The sequence below is a fragment of the Erpetoichthys calabaricus genome, chromosome 4, assembly GCF_900747795.2.
Source record: "Erpetoichthys calabaricus chromosome 4, fErpCal1.3, whole genome shotgun sequence".
Taxonomy (NCBI): Eukaryota; Metazoa; Chordata; class Cladistia; order Polypteriformes; family Polypteridae; genus Erpetoichthys; species Erpetoichthys calabaricus.
This window is the reverse complement of record NC_041397.2, coordinates 321,161,022-321,181,166: the sequence shown is the minus strand read 5'-3', so window position 1 is coordinate 321,181,166 and position 20,145 is coordinate 321,161,022. Positions and strand designations below refer to the sequence as shown.

At 42.0% G+C, this 20,145-nt stretch overlaps 2 protein-coding genes across 2 annotated transcripts in view; both read left to right on the top strand.

Moving 5' to 3' along the window:
- Window positions 1-20,145, top strand: part of LOC114643526 (NACHT, LRR and PYD domains-containing protein 3-like) — a 2,412,635-nt gene that overhangs the window by 1,351,681 nt on the left and 1,040,809 nt on the right. The window lies entirely within an intron of this gene.
- LOC114643532 (butyrophilin-like protein 2) overlaps window positions 1-20,145 on the top strand; it is a 678,491-nt gene that overhangs the window by 648,903 nt on the left and 9,443 nt on the right. Inside the window, exon 11 of the mRNA XM_051925839.1 lies at window positions 17,452-17,493. Within this exon, the coding sequence (XP_051781799.1) occupies window positions 17,452-17,493 (42 nt within the window). The remainder of the gene's footprint in view (window positions 1-17,451; window positions 17,494-20,145) is intronic.

Genomic DNA, 20,145 nt, shown 5'->3' with positions numbered 1-20,145 from the left:
TTTAGGTTTTATACATTGTGATTTGAGCGTGGACACAGGCTTACGCAACATTTTTGTGTGTACGCCCTGTTTATATATGAGGCCCCAGGTGTTCTGCAGCTGAAATTAAATTCCAGCTGTGACATTGGTCTGTTTTTAATGGCTAACACACAAACAAAACACACTGATACGCTGACTGCAAATATCATTTGGTTTAAACTTCATTTTAAATTGGTGACATCCATACAACTCTGTGCTGCAATGGCTTCACAGAGGATGCTACCCAACTGAAGCTCCAAAGCACAAATAAAACACACAAATAAAGCTGTAGTGTGACCCTGAGTGCCAGTGCAACTCCATGATGTGTGTGTCACATGTCACTAGAGCTGCACACTGGCCTGTCATTTAATTGAGTCCCACAGGTCCTCTGACTCCTGTCATCTGCTGAAGTTTTCAAATGAATTCCCCCAAATAAACAAACAATTCAAAGCAATATAAAGTCTGATCTGGGAGAATTTTTACTAAAGTGAACTGGACAGACACAGCGGCAGGTTAGGCTGCTGTTTGCTCCAAGGGTCTTGAAGAAAAGAAGAACATCAAGGCGGCTGCTGCTTTGGACTGCTTGTTTGTGGCATTTTGGTACACAGACATTTGGGCTATCGAGATTTTATTTAAAGTTAACTTATCAAAGTATAACATTCACCATGCAGGGTTATGCTTTTGACATAAACACGTTTTTTTGTTTCCAGCTGATATGTAAACTGCGCCCTGTACAGTAAGGCCATGTTGATGATGAAAACGCGTGTGTATGAAACACTTACGACAAAGTCCTAACACAGTAACATCTACACTTCAGAATGAAATGAGCAGAAACAAACTGGACATATTTTGGTGGGCCTTTATTTACACGCAGGTATCCAAGTTCAAGCAGGGTTAGATTAAAGAAAGAGGATTGACAGACATTTACAAAGAATGAGTAGCAGACTTCCAGCATGAGGCTGAGATGAGTTTAGCAGAGATGGTAAAAAAGGGAATATTAACAAACAAAATATCAAATAGGCAATTGGAAAGATTCACCCAAAAAGCATAAACTGGAGAGCGGTCCCAAAATTTATGGAGGGGCATTAAAGGACACAGGTGGCAGATGGGATGGGCAACCAAATGCATAACAAAGTTTCTGAGTGGTGAGGTACAGGCGAGGTACAAATTTAAATTGCATTTGCTGATAACTGAGCTTAGGAGGATGCTGAGATGATGTTATCCTTACAAGAGATGGGAGCAGAAGAAAGGAGGTCACATCACTAGACTGATAGTACAGCGAGAGGCCTGGCAGATATCTTATGCAGACTTGCATGTAAAGATGATAATCCTGCAAAGTATGGAACTAATAAGAAAAAAAGAATTGGGTGGGAAGGCAATGCAGAGAACATTGGGTCCTCATTTGCCTGACTGATCTGATCTGAAGATAGAAAAAAGAAAGAGGAAGGAGGAACAGAAAACCTGGACCTGAGTAACGTTCTGAGTTCATTGTCATTACAAATGACAACAAGCGTCTCAATGCCCTGATCTGCCCATGGAAACAGACAGGACTTCCACCAATGCAAAGGGCAGGATTCTGGAAGACAGGGGTATGGCTGTGCCAAACTGGAGTTGTGCCAACATGTTCCTCCACTTTCCACCAAATCTACAGGGTATGTAAGACTAAGAGACTTACAGTGGGGATGTGCGACTTTAGCTTCAGTGCAGTAAAAGGAAGAGCAAAGACGGATCAAGGGGATTATAACGACGTCTCTCCTTCTTTCATATGCAGGATGTAATTTCCAATTAATTAATTTGTTGCATAGGCTTGATGCGAGTCTTCTTTTAAAAGTTCAACAACCTTATTTCAAACAACAGTAACAAATTAATCTTATAACAGTTTGTAAATATTAAAACATGGTTAAAGTCTGTGTTGCTCCATTTCTTTCTGCCCGCCAACTTCCCCCCTCCAACATCTGGAATCAGACAACACCTATCTCGCATGCACACAAGAACTCTCACTGAAACACATGAAATTAATGATGGTGCATTTACAAATATTTAGAAATATTCTTGTGTAAATTAAAAGGTTCCCTTACATTACGGCTCTTACAGCAAAATCATGTTGGATTCAGGGGGATCAGGATGGTAGATTCTTGGGGGTATTTAACAGCTGGTCAAAGCTGTGGTCAAAGGTTACAGTCATATGAAAAAGTTTGGGAACCCCTCTTAATTCTTTGGATTTTTGTTTCTCACTGGCTGAGCTTTCAAAGTAGCAACTTCCTTTTAATATCTGACATGCCTTATGGAAACAGTAGTATTTCAGCAGTGATATTAAGTTTATTGGATTAACAGAAAATATGCAATATACATCATAACAAAATTAGACAGGTGCATACATTTGGGCACCCCAACAGAGATCTGACACCAATACTTAGTTGAGCCTCCTTTTGGTCTCAAGACACTGTCCTCCTATAGCCTTTGATGAGTGTCTGATTCTGGATGGAGGTATTGTTGACCATTCTTCATACAAAATCTCTCCAGTTCAGTTCAATTTGATGGACAGCCTGCTTCAAATCATCCCATAGATTTTCAATGATATTCAAGTCAGGGGACTGTGACGGCCATTCCAGAACATTGTACTTCTCCCTCTGCATGAATGCCTTTGTAGATTTCCAACTGTGTTTTGGGTCATTGTCTTGTTGGAATATCCAACCCCTGCGTAACTTCAACTTTGTGACTGATGCTTGAACATTATCCTGAAGAATTTGTTGATATTGGGTTGAATTCATCCGACCCTCAACTTTAACAAGGGGCCCAGTCCCTGAACTAGCCACACAGCCCCACAGCATGATGGAACCTCCACCAAATTTGACAGTAGGTAGCAGGTGTTTTTCTTGGAATCCGGTGTTCTTCTTCCGCCATGCAAAGCGCTTTTTGTTCTGACCAAATAACTCCATTTTTGTCTCATTAGTCCAAAGCACTTTTGTTCCAAAATGAATCTGGCTTGTCTAAATGAGCATTGGCATACAACAAGCGACTCTGTTTGTGGCGTGAGTGCAGAAAGGGCTTCTTTCTCATCACCCTGCCATACAGATGTTCTTTGTGCAAATTGTGCTGAATTGTAGAACAATGTACAGATACACCATCTGCAGCAAGATGTTCTTGCAGGTCTTTGGAGGTGATCTGTGGGTTGTCTGTCACCATTCTCACAATCCTGCTCATATGCCGCTCCTGTATTTTTCTTGGCCTGTCAGACCTGCTGGGTTTAACAGCAACTTTGCCTGTGGCCTTCCATTCCCCGATTACATTCCTTACAGTTGAAACTGACAGTTTAAACCTCTGAGATGGCTTTTTGTAGCCTTCCCCTAAACCAGGAGACTGGACAATCTTTGTTTTCAGATCTTTGGGGAGTTGCTTTGAGGATCCCATGCTGTCACTCTTCAGAGGAGAGTCAAAGGGAAGGAAGCACAACTTGTAATTGACCACCTTAAATACCTTTATATCTCATGATTGGACACACCTGTCTATGAAGTTCAAGGCTTAACGAGCTTATCCAACCAAGTCATCAGCATTGAGCAGTGACAGGCATTCAAATCAGCACAATGACAAGGGGACCCACATTTGTGCACAGCCAGTTTTCACATTTGATTTAATTTCATACAACTAAATACTGCTTCAACAAAAATCTTTGTTCAGAAAACACTGCAGTACTCAGATGTTCCTAGGAAATGAAAGACATACCACTGTTATCTTTATTGTTGAAAGGAGAGTCAATTATTATGCAGGGGTTCCCAAACTTTTTCAAATAACTGTAAATGCCCACTGATATAACTCTAGGTCTGCCAGAGACCCCTCACCCTCTGATTTATAACAAGTCAAAGTGAAGGGCTTAATTGGTGTGCTGATATGGAGAATCTTCAGAATAAAAATGTTCTTTTTGAATGAAGTCAGATATGCATTTTCCTTTTTCTCAGACATACTATTTTAGATTTTAGGTTATTCTAGTATAACAGAAATTACAGTACAGATTGTTGTCATTCTGTGGTTTTATTTAATAAAGTGCATATTTTGGTAAAGACATTGTAAATTATTATAAATAACTAATAAATAACTAAACACATACAGTATATATATTCTCAAAGTGCAATGTTCGGCCTTTACTTTGAAAACAATTGTGCTTTTGCCAGTGAACTCTTTAGCACATCATACTGAATTAGATAGCTTTTCGTTCATAATATCAAAGGAATTTAATTATCTAGGGATGACCATCAGAAGTAAATATGAAAGAAATGCTGAACACATAGCTAAAGCAGAAATTTTTTCCATGTTATACTAATAATGACATGAAGTGTATAATATGTGAAGACTTTAGTCCAAATATAAAATAAACACTTCTTCTTTCAGCTGCTCCCGTTAGGAGTTGCCACAGCGGATCATCTTCTTCCATATCTTTCTGTCCTCGTCATTTTGTTCTGTTACACCCCTCCACCTGCATGTCCTCTCTCACCACATCCATAAACCTTCTCTTAGGCCTTCCTCTTTTCCTCTTCCCTGGCAGCTCTGTCCTTAGCATCCTTCTCCCAATGTACTCAGCATCTCTCCTCTGCACATGTCCAAACCAACACAATCTCGCCTCTCCGACTTTGTCTCCCAACCGTCCAACCTGAGCTAACCCTCTAATGTCCTCATTTCTAATCCTGTCCATCATCATCTCTTTATGGAAATAATGGCATAAAAAGTGAAACCCTTTGAGCATCACCTGCAAAATATCATAAACAATTTAAACAGTTTGTCTTTCATTTAGGCCTATCATGATGCAACACTGTGTAAAGTGCATTTTTCACCACTCTTCCACAATCCCCATTACTCTGTACTGTTGATCCCAAGTATTTAAACTCATCCACCTTCGCCAACTCTACTCCCCTCATCCTCACCATTCCACTGACCTCCCTCTCATTCACACACATGTATTCTGTCTTGTTCCTACTGACCTTCATTCCCTCTCCTCTCTAGAGCATATCTCCACCTCTCCAGGGTCTCCTCAACCTGCTCCCTTCTCTCGCTACAGTTCACAATGTCATCAGCAAACATCACAGTCCACGGAGACTCTTGTCTAATCTCGTCTGCCAGCCTGTCCATCACCATTGCAAATATGAAAGGGCTCAGAGCTGATCCCTGATGTAATCCCACCTCCACCTTGAATGCATCCGTCACTCCTCACCACTGTCACACTCCCCTCATACATATTCTGTACAACTCTTATGTACTTCTCTGCCACTCCCGACTTCTTCATACAATACCACAGCTCTTCTCGAGGCACCCTGTCATATGCTTTCTCCAGGTCCACACCAAATATCAAATAAACACGTGTGCTTTTATTCAAGAATATAACCAAAGGAAAAGAAAATGCATTCGATTTATATGTTACTGTCAATGAATTAAAAACTCAACCTGATATGTCAATCGACTGGAAACTTACATGTATGAATGGTGGAGAGGTAAGATGTGTTGCCTTATAACCTGAAGGTCCTGAGTTTGAGACCAGGTACTCTGTGTTTTGAGTATGATTATTATTATTATTATTATTATTATTTCTACAATATAATAAAAACATACATTTGATTTGAGTCTGTAACACCTGGTATAAATTTTGGCTACTTTTAAAAGTTAGTGCTTGTTTTTTATTTTTCAGTTTACCCTAAGTTCTTGTCAATAAGCCGCGGCTTATCTAAGGAAAAAAGTTGTGAAAATGAAAAAATAGAATATCGGCTTATACATAAGTCCGGCTTATACATCCATCGCGGGGGTTGCGTTCCAGAGCCACCCGCGAAATAAGAATATCCGTGAAGTAGAAACCATATGTTTATATGGTTATTTTTATATTGTCATGCTTGGGTCACAGATTTGCGCAGAAACACAGGAGGTTGTAGAGAGACAGGAATGTTATTCAAACACTGCAAACAAACATTTGTCTCTTTTTTCAAAAGTTTAAACTGTGCTCCATGACAAGACAGAGATGACAGTTCCGTCTCACAATTAAAAGAATGCAAACATATCTTCCTCTTCAAAGGAGTGAAGCAAACAAATCAATATGTCTGTTTGGCTTTTAAGTATGCGAAGCACCGCGGCACAAAGCTGTTGAAGGCGGCAGCTCACACCCCCTCCGTCAGGAGCAGACAAAGAGAGAGAGAGGGAGAGTTTGTTTTTCAGTCAAAAATCAATACGTGCCCTTCGAGCTTTTAAGTATGCGAAGCACTGTGCAGCATGTCTTTTCAGGAATCAGCTTTACAAAAGATAGCAACGTGAAGATAATCTTTCAGCATTTTTAGACGAGCGTCCGTATCGTCTAGGTGTGCAAACAGCCCCCCTGCTCAATCCCCATACGTCAGGATCACAGATAGTCAGCGCAAGAGAGAGAGAACAGTAAGCCGGGTAGCTTCTCAACCATCTGCCAATAGCGTCCCTTGTATGAAATCAACTGGGCAAACCAACTGAGGAAGCATGTACCAGAAATTAAAAGACCCATTGTCCGCAGAAATCCGCGATATATATTTAAATATGCTTACATATAAAATCACAATTTAAATGACCGCTACGCGCTCGTGTTGACTCGGCGACGCCCACAGCAGAAAGAACGCGCTCCGGCCGCTCCAACCGCGCCATGCGGGGAGTGAGAGAGACGGCAATATCTCACACTCTCTCCCCCCTTAAAGAAATTAAATGGGCGCGAGTGAGACCACTGACCTCCCTCCCTTCTATTAGTTATAGGTTATAGTACGTTCGGCTTATCCATGAGTCCGGCTTATCTATGATACGATTTTATTTTAAAAATTCGTATGATTTTTGGTCTCCGGCTAATACATGAGTCCGGCTTATAGACAAGAACTTAGGGTAATTCTCTCAGTGATGTTCATGTGGTACAAAGAACTTACCTCTCCCTCTGTGAGTTGATGGCAATTATTCCCATTCTTTTCACAAGAGTAGCACTGTGGCTGATATCTTCTCAGTACCACGCTAGTGTTTAGATCTGACAGATCGTATATTAGTATAACATTGAAAAAGTTTCTGCTTTAGTTATGTGTTCAGCATTTTTTGCATTCCTTGCATTTGCTGTCATCCTACACTTACCCAGATCTTTGTAGATGTGGAACACACATGAAATGCATGTATTTCAAGTAACAATATACTGTATTATTTATTAAGTGGGCCAGGATTACAACATTTTTTCGTAGGCTTCAGGAATTCTAGTGTTAAGAATCTGATGAAGCTATGGACCCCCTTCATCTTCAAGTGAAAAAAATCAACAGTACTGGGCTATATAGTGAATATAAATGTTAATTTTTATCTGACCCTCACAGACCCCCTGAACCCCTGCCATAGATGATCATTTCTACGATAACATGTCTTTATGGACGATGTCCAATATTGTGTGGAGTTGTTGCTTTGTTGTTATTCCAAGTTCAAGTGGACAATGCACCATGTGTTAGAGTGCACTTTTTCTCCTTCCTTGTCAGAGCTGTGCTGCTGCTTCCTCAGCTTGCCTTCTGTTGTCAGACCCTTTCCTCTGCCATCTGCAAGTTAGGGAAAAGCACAAGGGTTTAGATGCTGAAGTTTCCTTCTTGAAGTGATGGTTGCTTCTCAGCATTCAGACTGGCTCACTGATTAGCTTGGCAAACTGGTTCTCAGCTCTCAGGTTCACAAAGAGAAAATAATTTCAGCCTTCAGCTCCTCATAGAGAGGGTGGCACATAACTTTTTAGGTTTCAGAGACCATGTTTCAGAAGGTCATTTTGAATAATTCCCTTTTGCTGAGAGAATCCTCTGGGAGTTCATAGAGTATCCAGCAAATATCCCAGACAGGGAGAGAGATTTAAAGGATGGACGAACCTTCTCCAGAATGGATTAAAATCAATTCCAATTACAAAATCAGTGCCTTTTAATAGGTGGGTTCTTCTGTCCATTTTAGTTGTCATCCTTTGAATTATAGGTCATTGTTCTTGCTTGCGTCCATTTAATACATTTTGGCCCAAGAGATCTGCAGGGGGCTTCTGGAGAGATGTCAGTGCCACTCCGATTTACACCTTCATTATCAGATGACATCCAGGTAGATCCTGGTACAAGCTGGAATTTAACCACTTGGTTTGGAATACAAGTGGGAGTTGTGGGCAGCTGGATGCCCACATCCCTGTTAAATCTGCTTTCTTAACAGGCCTGGTGTGCCACAAGAGTCCTGCTGAATGGGCAATGCCTACTTTGTCCTATACTACTGGGCAGCAAATATATGCACAATAAAAGGAATTCAGGAACTCACACTGGCCTGGCTTGTAATGGAAAATAAATCCTGTTCTAATTCTTCCTTGTGTGCTCTGCTGTATGCTCCACCTACTGTAATAATATTACAGTTCATCAATAATCCAGTCACTCAATAATTACTTAAAATACGGAGCCACAGCCTCGTGTTGTGGTTCCAAATGACAGAACCACCCTCTGCTGCCAGCTCTCTAAGGTGCAGCCTGTTGAGGTCTCATTAAGTTGCTAATGTAATAAAGATCATTTTTCAGGTCACAATTAACAGTATAACACATGTAAATCACCAAATTATTATTCTATTCAAAGATTTTGTGAAGGTGGTCAATCCTCAACTTTCTCAGCGGTTACGTTCCTAGGAAATGACAGAAAAGTTGAAGTCTCAAATATTAAAACTTTGAGCCTGTGGGAAATAGTGGGTTAGGTTCCAGTGGATAGCAAAAACATTAATCCTTTGCTAGAGTGTGCTGAAAATACACTTTTCTTCATGGAATTCTTTCTAATAAATATACAACTAGTAACACAACTATACCAAGGCTCACCCTACCCTAGGGATCAGTGAAAGGTCCAAATGCCATTCCCTTAAGTAAAACTTATTATTGCTTTTTTCTCTACTGTGCATAGCCACGAAGACCGCATTTCAGTCAAAATGTGCTGCCTAAACTTTATAACAAAGTAAAGGCTAAATTGCTGTAGGATTTGAGAAAACTCATCCCTTTAACTACCAATGGGTGGACCTTCAGTCCAACGGAGAGCTTCATGACAATCACACACACTGCATTACCGACTGTTCTCCAGACATGCACTTCCTATGAAAGCCACGCAAGTGACCACTTGTCAGAAATACTACAGTGATCCCTCGCTATATCGCGCTTCGCCTTTTGCGGCTTTACTCTATCGCGGATTTTATATGTAAGCATATTTAAATATATATCGCGGATTTTTTGCTGGTTCACGGATTTCTGCGGACAATGAGTCTTTTAATTTCTGGTACATGCTTCCTCAGTTGGTTTGCCCAGTTGATTTTATACAAGGGACGCTATTGGCAGATGGCTGAGAAGCTACCCAACTTACTTTTCTCTCTCTCTCTCTCTTGTGCTGACTTTCTCTGATCCTGACGTATGGGGGTGTGAGTAGGGGGGCTGTTTGCACACCTAGACTATACGGACGCTCGTCTAAAAATGCTGAAAGATTATCTTCACGTTGCTACCTTCTGTGCAGCTGCTTCGTGATGTGACATGCTGCACGGTGCTTCGTCATACTTAAAAGCACGAAGGCACGTATTGATTTTTGATTGTTTGTTTCTCTCTCTCTCTCTCTCTCTCTCTCTCTCTCTCTCTCTCTCTCTCTCTCTCTCTCTATCTCTCTCTCTCTCTCTCCCCTGCTCCTGACGGAGGGGGGTGTGAGCTGCCGCCTTCAACAGCTTTGTGCCGCGGTGCTTCGCATACTTAAAAGCCAAACAGCCCTATTGATTTGTTTGCTTTCCTCTGTCTTTCTGACAGTCTCTGCTCCTGACGCGCACTCCTTTGAAGAGGAAGATATGTTTGCATTCTTTTAATTGTGAGACGGAACTGTCATCTCTGTCTTCTCATGGAGCACAGTTTAAACTTTTGAAAAAGAGACAAATGTTTGTTTGCAGTGTTTGAATAACGTTCCTGTCTCTCTACAACCTCCTGTGTTTCTGCGCAAATCTGTGACCCAAGCATGACAATATAAAAATAACCATATAAACATATGGTTTCTACTTCGCGGATTTTCTTATTTTGGGGGTGGCTCTGGAACGCAACCCCGGCGATGGAGGAGGGATTACTGTACAGGAAGTTGTAGTGAAGTGGAAAATTGACCTACCAAATGCCACCATTCCTGTGACAACGCCAAGAACATTGTGAATGCAGTTGAAGCTGCTGATAGATAATAATAATAAATAATATACACACCCAGTTTAGTCTACACATATTCCAGAATGACAAAAAAGCAAGAAGATTAAAAAGAAAAGTTCTGACTTAGCAGTCCCAGTCACAGTGAGCCCTTATGCAGGCATATTGCTGTTGGCATTTCTTGACCCACTTTTGCTGAATGATTTGTTGTCTGAAAGTCCTCAGTGTTGGTGTGTCACAGAGAGGATATGAGGCATTGATCATAACGCCACTCAGTTAGTGTTCATTCTCTACTCCTTTACTACCTTCAGGGGGTCTAGAGTGTGTCCTGTAACTGTGACTGCAAATTTATTGATTTGGTGGTCTTTTCTTGAAGTGTTATCTGCCCAGCACACCCCACTGGCCATCACAGAGTTATAGAAGATGTGAAGGACATCACTTCCCACATTAAAAGAGTGCAGTATCCTGAGGAAAAAAAGCCTGCTCTGCCCTTTCTTCTATAGCTCCTCTGTGTTCCGAGACCAGTCCAACCTGTCATTAATGTGGACCCCAAAGTACTTGTAGGAGTGGACCACCTCTACATCCACTCCTTGAGTAGTGACTGGACACAGAGGCTCTTTGGTGTGGTGAATGTCAATAACCAATTCCTTGTTTTTGCTGATGTTAAATTGCAGACAATTCTCAAAGTTCTCCCCCTGACTCCTCTCCTCTGTCCTATCCTCCTTTATCAATGCACCCCAGAAGTGCAGAATCATCTGAGAATTTCTGCAAGTGACCTGACCTGCTGTTATGTTTGTAGTCAGAGGTGTACAGAGTGAAGAGTAAAGCAGACAGGCCTGGTCCTGTGGTGCTCCAGTGTTGCTCACACAGTCCTTGATTCTCACACACTGTGATCTACCTGACAGATAGTCCATCATCAGGACCTCACAGGCTCATCCACCTGAATATCTCTGAGTTGACCCCTTAAATGGGATGGCTGGATGGTATTGAAGTCACTGGAGAAATCAAAAAACAGAATCCTCACAGTGCAGCCAGCTTTGTCCAGGTGAGAATAAGCCTTGTGGTGCAGACAGATAATCACATCCTCCACTCCAATCTTTGTCTTATTGGCAAACTGCAGTGGGTCTAGGTGGTCTACCACAAGAGGACTCATATAGTCTGTGACCAGCCTCTCAGAGGTTTTCATGATGTGAGATGTCAGTGCCACTGCTCTGTAGTCTTTAGGTGAAGAGACACCTGCCTTCTTTGGAGCAGGAACAATGCAGGATGTTTCCCACAGCACTGGAACTGCCTGAAGCCTTAGGGACAAAGTGAACAGGTGACACAAGACACCACAAAGTTAGTCAGCACAGGCCTTAAGAACTCAAGGACTGACTCCATCTGGTCCTGCAGCTTTTCCTGTATGTAGTTTCCTCAGTTGTCTCCTTACTTGGTCTTCAGTTATGGACACTGATGGTCAGAGGTGGACTTGTCACTGGCTATTCCAGCTGACGTGGCAGGAGTTGTTGATGTAGTTTGGATGGTGCGTGGAGACTGGTCATTAGAAGAAGATGGCAGTAGGAGTGAAAATATATTAAAAAATCAGTTCAGGGCATTGGCTTTGTCCACATCGCCTTCTAGCACAAAGCCCTGGATTGCCCGAGTCCAGTAATGACACTCAGTCCATTCCAGACATCCTCCATGTTATTCTGAGTGAGTTTGTTTTATATTTTAGCTTTTGAAGCTTCCATTCCTTCACTCAGGTTTTTATTTAGCACACACTGTAAGCCCTTCAGTGTGCCTGTTAATCAGCAGATTTGAATGTTCTCTTTTTGTCACCACACATTTAATGCTTTTCACATACAGTTGACCTGGCATTACAGAAGTAGATGAGCATTAACTTGATATCCTGGCTTTTAGGCGGAGTGAGATAAGTGGTCACTTTCTTCCATCATAACACCAGTACTGCAGCAGTGTTAAAGGAAAAACAAGGGATGCTCCATCTTTCTTCACACAAGCTTATTAAGGAGGTTCCTACAAGGTAGAACTCAAGCCATGACACACTTGAGTGTTACCTTGAACAGCAGGCTGCTGTTCTCTCAATCTTTATAGACAAGTGTATTAAGAGGAACATTAAGGACAATGTTACTCTCTCTGAAGAGGATGTGAAAATAGCCGAGGAATGTGATTCAAGCTCTCAAACCACTGAAAATGGTGACAGCTCTGTTTAGCTCTGAGCAGCTCTTTCAATGATGATGTCACTGAAACACACAATCCTGGCATCCTTGAAGCAGAGTGACTGAGGTTCAGCAATTGTAAAAGATGTCAAAGCTGCCATTGCATTGGACTTGGACAACAGATCCCCACCATGACAGGTCAGCACTGAGTCAGTTTCTTCAGGTCAGCACTGCACTTGAGCCACGTTTGAAATCTCTGACCTTTCCAACAAAGTCTGTCCCAAGTCAGAGGGTTTTCTGTAGTGTAGTGGACATTGTCACAGCACAGAGAGCAAACCTCTCATTCGAGAAGGTGGACATGATGAAGTTCTTGAAGAAGAACCTCAAACTTAATGTAAGCATTTCCATAAAAGCATGTGTTTAACTGAAGGCACCAACCACGGTTTGTTACTGAATGGGTTTTTATTTTGCAATTTATTTTTGTTTACTTACACCAGTCCTTTACTTATGTTTACATAGTTAATGTATGTGAAGTTAAGTTAATCTACCATGTTATTTAGTGTTCTTCTCTGTAGTGTTTCAAATTGTTGGTGATTTAATAAAACCCAGAAACCCAAGGTATGAACCGGACTGTGGCTACTTGATATTTAACTTAAGGAAACCTCTAGGGATTAAGACCCTTATGAAGGCACAGTGTGCTTGCATGTCATGTTCAATTTTGCTCCAAGTTTAACTTCCTGCTACATTTTTTCCTTTATGCAAATTAGACATTTTGTTAAAAGAAACCGACCCAACCCAGCCACAGGGGATGCACAAACCAGTGTGTTTTTTCATGCTGGTCCCAAGCCCAGGGTTACATCAGGAAGGGCAGCCGGTGTAAAATTTTGCCAAATCAATATGTGGACAACAATGCAAATTTCCATACTGGATCAGTTGTGTCTCGGGTTAACAACAACCACCACCAGTACTGTTAGCCAACAGGGTGCTAGTGGAAATTGGGCTACTGTTGGCCGAAGAAGAAGAAGGAGAAGAAGAATGGGTGGGGGGGGGGGGGGGGGGGAGACGTGTCTGGAGGCAGGAGGAGAGGAGGAAAGTAAAGAGAATGGAACTGAGGGTAGGAAGTTTAAATGTTGGAAGTATGACTGGTAAGGGGAGAGAGTTGGCAGATATGATGGAGAGAAGGAAGGTTGATATATTGTGTGTGCAAGAGACTAAATGGAAGGGGAGTAAGGCCAGGTGGATTGGAGGTGGGTTTAAATTGTTCTATCGTGGTGTGGATGGGAGGAGAAATTAAGTAGAAGTTATTCTGAAGGAACAGTATGTCAAGAGTGTTTGGAGATGAAAAGAGTGTCAGACAGAGTGAGGATTATGAAGCTGGAAATTAGAGGTGTGATGATGAATGTTGTTAGTGCATATGCACCGCAAGTTGGGTGTGCAATGGGTGAGAAAGAAGATTTTTGGAGTGAGTTGGATGAAGTGATGAACAGTGTACCCAAGGAACAGAAAGTGGTGATTGGAGTTGATTTCAATGGACATGTTGGTGAAGGGAACAGAGGAGACAAGGAGGTGATGGGTAGGTATGGTGTCAAGGAGAGGAATGAAGAAGGTCAGAGGATAGTGGATTTTGCCAAAAGGATGGACATGGATGTGGTGAATACATATTTTAAGAAGAGGGAGGAACATAGGGTTATGTACAAGAGTGGAGGACGATGCACACAGGTAGATGACATCCTATGCAGAAGAGTCAATCTGAAGGACATTGAAGACTGCAAAGTGCTGGCAGGGGAAAGTGCAGTTAAGCAGCATAGGATGGTGGTTCAAGAGGAAGTAAGGACAGTGATGAAGAGGATGAAAAATGGAAAGGCCGTTGGTCCAGATGACATACCTGTGGAAGCATTGAGGTGTTTAGGAGAGATGGCAGTGGAGTTTTTAACCAGATTGTTTAATGGAATCTTGTAAAGTGAGAGGATGCCTGAGGAGTGGAGAAGAAGTGTACTGGTGCAGATATTTAAGAATAAGGGGGATGTGCAGGACTGCAGTAACTACAGGGGGATAAAATTGATGAGCCACAGCATGAAGTTATGGGAAAGAGTAGTGGAAGCTTGGTTAAGAAGTGAGGTGATGATTAGTGAGCAGCAGTATGGTTTCATGCCAAGAAAGAGCACCACAGATGTGATGTTTGCTCTGAGGATGTTGATGGAGAAGTATAGAGAAGGCCAGAAGGAGTTGCACTGTGTCTTTGTAGACCCGGAGAAAGCATATGACATGGTGACAGAGAGGAGCTGTGGTATTGTATGAAGAAGTTGGGAGTGGCAGAGAAGTACGTAAGAGTTGTGCAGGATATTTATGAGGGAAGTGTGACAGTGGTGAGGTCTACAGTAGGAGTGATGGATGCATTCAAGTTGAAGGTGGGATTACTTCAGGGATCGGCTCTGAGCCCTTTCTTATTTGCAATGGTGATGGACAGGTTGACAGATGAAATTAGACAGGAGTCACCGTGGACTGTGATGTTTGCTGATGACATTGTGATCTGTAGTGATAGTAGGGAGCAAGTTGAGGAGACCCTGGAGAGGTGGAGATATGCTCTAGAGAGGAGAGGAATGAAGGTCAGTAGAAACAAGACAGAATACATGTGTGTAAATGAGAGGGAGGTCAGTGGAATGGTGAGGATGAAGGGAGTAGAGTTGGAGAACGTGGATGAGTTTAATACTTGGGATCAACAGTTCAGAGTAGGGATTGTGAAAGAGAGGTGAAAAAGAGAGTGCAGGCAGGGTGGAGTGGGTGGAGAAGAGTGTCAGGAGTAATTTGTGACAGACGGGTATCAGCAAGAGTGAAAGGGAAGGTCTACAGGACAGTAGTGAGACCAGCTATGTTATATGGGTTGGAGACGGTGGCACTGACCAGAAAGCAGGAGACGGAGCTGGAGGTGGCAGAGTTAAAGATGTTAAGATTTGCATTGAGTGTGACGAGGATGGACAAGATTATAAATGAGGACATTAGAGGGTCAGCTCAGGTTGGACGGTTGGGAGACAAAGTCAGAGAGGCGAGATTGCGTTGGTTTGGACATGTGCAGAGGAGAGATGAGGGGTATATTGGGAGAAGGATGCTAAGGATAAATCTGCCAGGGAAGAGGAAAAGAGGAAGGCCTAAGAGAAGGTTTATGGATGTGGTGAGAGAAGACATGCAGGTGATGGGTGTAACAGAACAAGACGGAGAGGACAGAAAGATATGGAAGAAGATGATCCGCTGTGGCAACCCCTAACGGGAGCAGCCGAAAGAAGAAGTTTAAAGAAACATACCCAACGTTCCACATCTCACTCCCATATCAATCCCAGACGCCATACTGGTTAGTCTTGTTAAAGACTCAGATAGCATTTCAATACTATATAAAAATATTTTAAAGACTCCATCCTTCAAAGATCCTATGAAACGGTGTGAATGGGACGTTTCAATTAGCATTTCCAACATGGAGTGGAACTCAGCCACCCAGAGCACCCACTTCAGTTCTTGAAGCACCAAGCCTTCCATAATTTAATAAAAGGTCTTTCATTGATCCCATTTAAAATTGTCTAAAATGTACTGAGGATCAGACCCAATCTGTGAGCGCTGCCATCTACAGCAGCTCCAGTGCCACTAGGCCGTTTGTCCATTAACAGTGATATTTGTTGTACTCCTGGATGGCATCAAAGTGAATGAGAAGAAATCGTTTGTGATAGTTGACACCACACAATTAGCACAAATACAGTACTGGGAGAATGCCAGCCCACCTGCCATAACTCAGCGGGTAAGCAGCATTATCTGTTATCTGAAAGTAGAAAAAAATCAAATTATCGTATAGAGGATATCCATCCATCCATTTTCCAACCCGTTGAATCCGAACACAGGGTCACGGGGGTCTGCTGGAGCCAATCCCAGCCAACACAGGGCACAAGGCAGGAAACAATCCTGGGCAGGGTGCCAACCCACCGCAGGACACACACAAACACACCCACACACCAAGCACACACTAGGGCCAATTTAGAATCGCCAATCCACCTAACCTGCATGTCTTTGGACTGTGGGAGGAAACCGGAGTGCCCGGAGGAAACCCACGCAGACACGGGGAGAACATGCAAACTCCACGCAGGGAGGACCCGGGAAGTGAACCCAGGTCCCCAGGTCTCCCAACTGCGAGGCAGCAGCGCCACCGTGCCGCCGTATAGAGGATATGAGAGCCAAAATGTTTTCAAAACATGACAAGAATTTATTAAAGTTCTTTTTGAATAAACCAGCTGGGCCTGTCATTAACTCTTTAATGCCATTAATGGTTTTACCATCTCTGAAAAAAACAAAAAAACCAAACACTGATTATTTTCCTTTGTAACCAAGTCTCTCTTCTCTTTCTTTTTCTTTGGGTTGGGTTGTGTCTCATTTTTGTTTTTTGAAGGTCTGCTCTAAAATTTTTATAAATTCTGTCATTTCAGTTCCACACAAATGATAACTATAAGCTGCTCTTAGGAAGTTCCTTATACCTCAGTTTTGTTTTTTGTTTTCTATTTGTTGTTTGATTTCATTGTAAATAATTCAAAGTAAATGATTCTATATGGTATGCTATTCTTTTTTTGATTAGTAGAATGTGATTGTAATGTTCTGTTTTTTAAAAATAAAAAAAAATAAAAAAAGAAATGCAGATAATCACAGATGAGAAGACCACAGCACAACAAGTAATGCTGCTCTGGTCGACACAGAATATAATGGCATAGGGTGGTCCTCCAGCTGCTACTTAATGGTGGTCCTAAATAAAGGAAAGGGAGAGAGTAACTAAATAGATAAAAGTATAAAGGAAAATACATATATACTAAACAAGTGATTTATAAATATTCAAAATACAACATGCTAGGAGAGCTTTTCTCTCTTTGTGCATCTCTACTCAGGAGTTGGCATGTCGAGGACCTCCGGGGATCACACTGGCAGTACGGTGTTAGCATTCCTGGGGTGTTGGAGGTGGGCACCACTGGGGTTTTCTTTTTATAATTATGCTTCATTATTAGCTTCATTTTGTTTTGTTTCCTTTTATTCTAATAAAAATCTGAAACAGAAAATATCACATTTTCATTTTCTCTTTTTACACAGCAATTGACATTCTCCCTGTCTGGAACTTGCGCAAGGAAATCGGTAAGCAGAAGGTTTCATTAAATTTATAGAAGTACAAACTTCTTCTTCTTCTCATTTCGGCTGCTCCTGTTAGGGGTTGCCACAGCAGATAATCTTCTTACTTTCTGTCCTCTGTATTTTGTTCTGTCACACCCATCACCTGCATGTCCTCTCTCACCACATCCATAAACCTTCTCTTAGGCCTTATAGGAGCACTATCTAAAAAATAAAAATAAAAGTGAATGTTTGAAAATGGCAGATTTCTGTTTTATACTTCTTAACAGAGGCTCTGGTTGTTAATATGTCCACCTAAACCTGCTTAAAGTTCTCCAAAAAATGAGAAAGAGCGTGTTTGGTTATTGATGTGGAAGAAATGGATGACAGCTGTGATGTTTCCACGTTGAAGGCCAGCAGGGCACCACGTCAGTGAAGTTGTGCAAAGCTTCCTTCATTAATTTAATGCACATTAACATTTACATTTATTTACTTTGAAAACATTTTTATTCAAAACAACTTCCAAAAAGAGTTCAACATAATGGAGTTAACATCAGTCTGGGGACTGTTTAAGACCACGTGTGACAGGACAAGGAGATAAAACTGATCAGCAGAAGTGAAGAGCTGTAAAGCAAACAGAACAACACAAGACTTGTTAATCTTAGCTTAGTTACAAGAGCCCATCAAAGCCATCATCAGTCAGACGTACTGGACATCCACATGACAAGGGGGGCTTCAAACGCTTCTTAAGCACACTGAGGGAGTCAGCAGTTCATATGGAGGTGGGCAGCTCATCTTACCAGACAGGAGTTATACATGCAGAAAGTCTGGATTGAGATTTGATTACCAGGCAGAGACACCATTTATAAGTAGAGCTGAGTGGCTGAGGAGTGGTCTCCATTACATAGGTGATGACTGCTCTGCAGGCAACCATCAGCGATTTCAACTTAATGTGTACTGATAGAGGGAGCCATCGATCATCACCCCAAGGTTGTATACCGACTTGTTAGCCATGACAAGCCAACTTGAACAGAGATGGGGTGTTGAATAGACAGGCTGGCTGGGTTAACAAGGAGGTCTGCCTTTGCCCGGTTGAGCTGGAGATGGTGCCGCTTTATCCCGGTTGAGATATGAGTGAGAAATGCTGACATTCTAACTTATTATTAAAGTGTTTAGAACAACCCTGAGATTTGTCTTCTTACATATTTTCTATTCCCCAATGTCATTTCTTATTCCTTTTTGTAGAAGGTGAAATTATCTTTGTGCCAGGTGCTGCCAGGCTGTTTCTGGCTCATGGCTCTCACTTTATTGGCCTGCCATGTTCTCCATTTTCCCCTTTGCTGTAGGCACACATGCAGCCTGAACTCTCCTGTTTAGAGTTGGGTCCTGAAGGCAAGAGCGCGGCTTTAAAATGTCTGCTGTCTTTATTTTAATTGCACGCTTGCACTTTTGATCTGAGATTTTTCAGTCAAGGCTATGCAGTGCAATCCAGAAAAGAGCTACAAAAGTCCAGGATCATTTGCTCCATTAAAAGTAACCACAGTTACCTGAAAAGAGAAAGGAGATCAATATGAGGAATGCATTGACCACAAGAGATGACGCTGAGTGCCATCTTGACCCTTACCCACCACTGAAGAGGGCTGTCTACTGGCACTACACACGTGATCCTTCCATTTTGTGGAAAACAAGCCAGCAGTTTGAGGCTCGCGTTTCAAAGAAGCACATCACGTGTCACATGAGTGTTCTGTCCGTGTTATTGAAGCTTTCCTTTTTCACTTCAAAGCTTCGGTATTTGTTTGATTCTAAACTTGAGGTGTTGCTGATTCACTTTAGGCCTTCATAGCCAAGAGATTTTCCTGGAAGCTGGCGATTGTGAGATTCTCACTCTACTTAACGTTTTAATTTTGATGGCTGCATTTTGTCAGATGATGGCAATGTCAGCGGGTTTGACGTTAATCTGATGCCAATCTAGACAGACAGGCAGAAGTATCCCACTGTCTGAGTGATTTTTAAGATGTGAAAGGTGTGTGAACTTGCATGTCTCGCTAGTCATTAACAGAAGAGGGACAGACATGAGTAGTAAGGTTAGTTCATGGAGACGTTAAAAGGCCTGCACTCAGAGAGGAAATTCTGAGATGGCCAACCCCAATGTTCATGCCAAAGATGCCACTGAATAGTAAATGTGGCATATGGACATACTGGCCTTCAAGAAGTTATACTCTGGTTGGTTTTGACCTGTGGATGTTACTACAACACTCAGCTGATGGTAGAAATGCTCATCTCCTCCCAGTCCAATTGTAATGTGTCCTCTGTATACTTCAAATAATTTTTCAAGTTCTGATTAATCCCATCAGCCTATCCTTTGCACTCTGAGTGGTACCCTGAAGATTAACTTTATACCAAACTTTCTTTGCCCCCAATCAGAAAAAAATGATTTTGAACATTCATGTAGCCAAACATATTCTTTATGAAGATCTGCATTCATTCTTCAGCAGGCAGTAGATAAAGTAGTTAACCTTTCAAATATGTCCACTAATACCAGAATAGCAGTAAGATCTTGTGGAGGTGGCAGGTCAAATAACAAGTCCTTGGTGATATCTGCCCATGCACTGCTTTGTAATGATCATGATAGAAAACTGCTGTTAATTTTGTGTATTCACAGGCTCTGACATAATTATC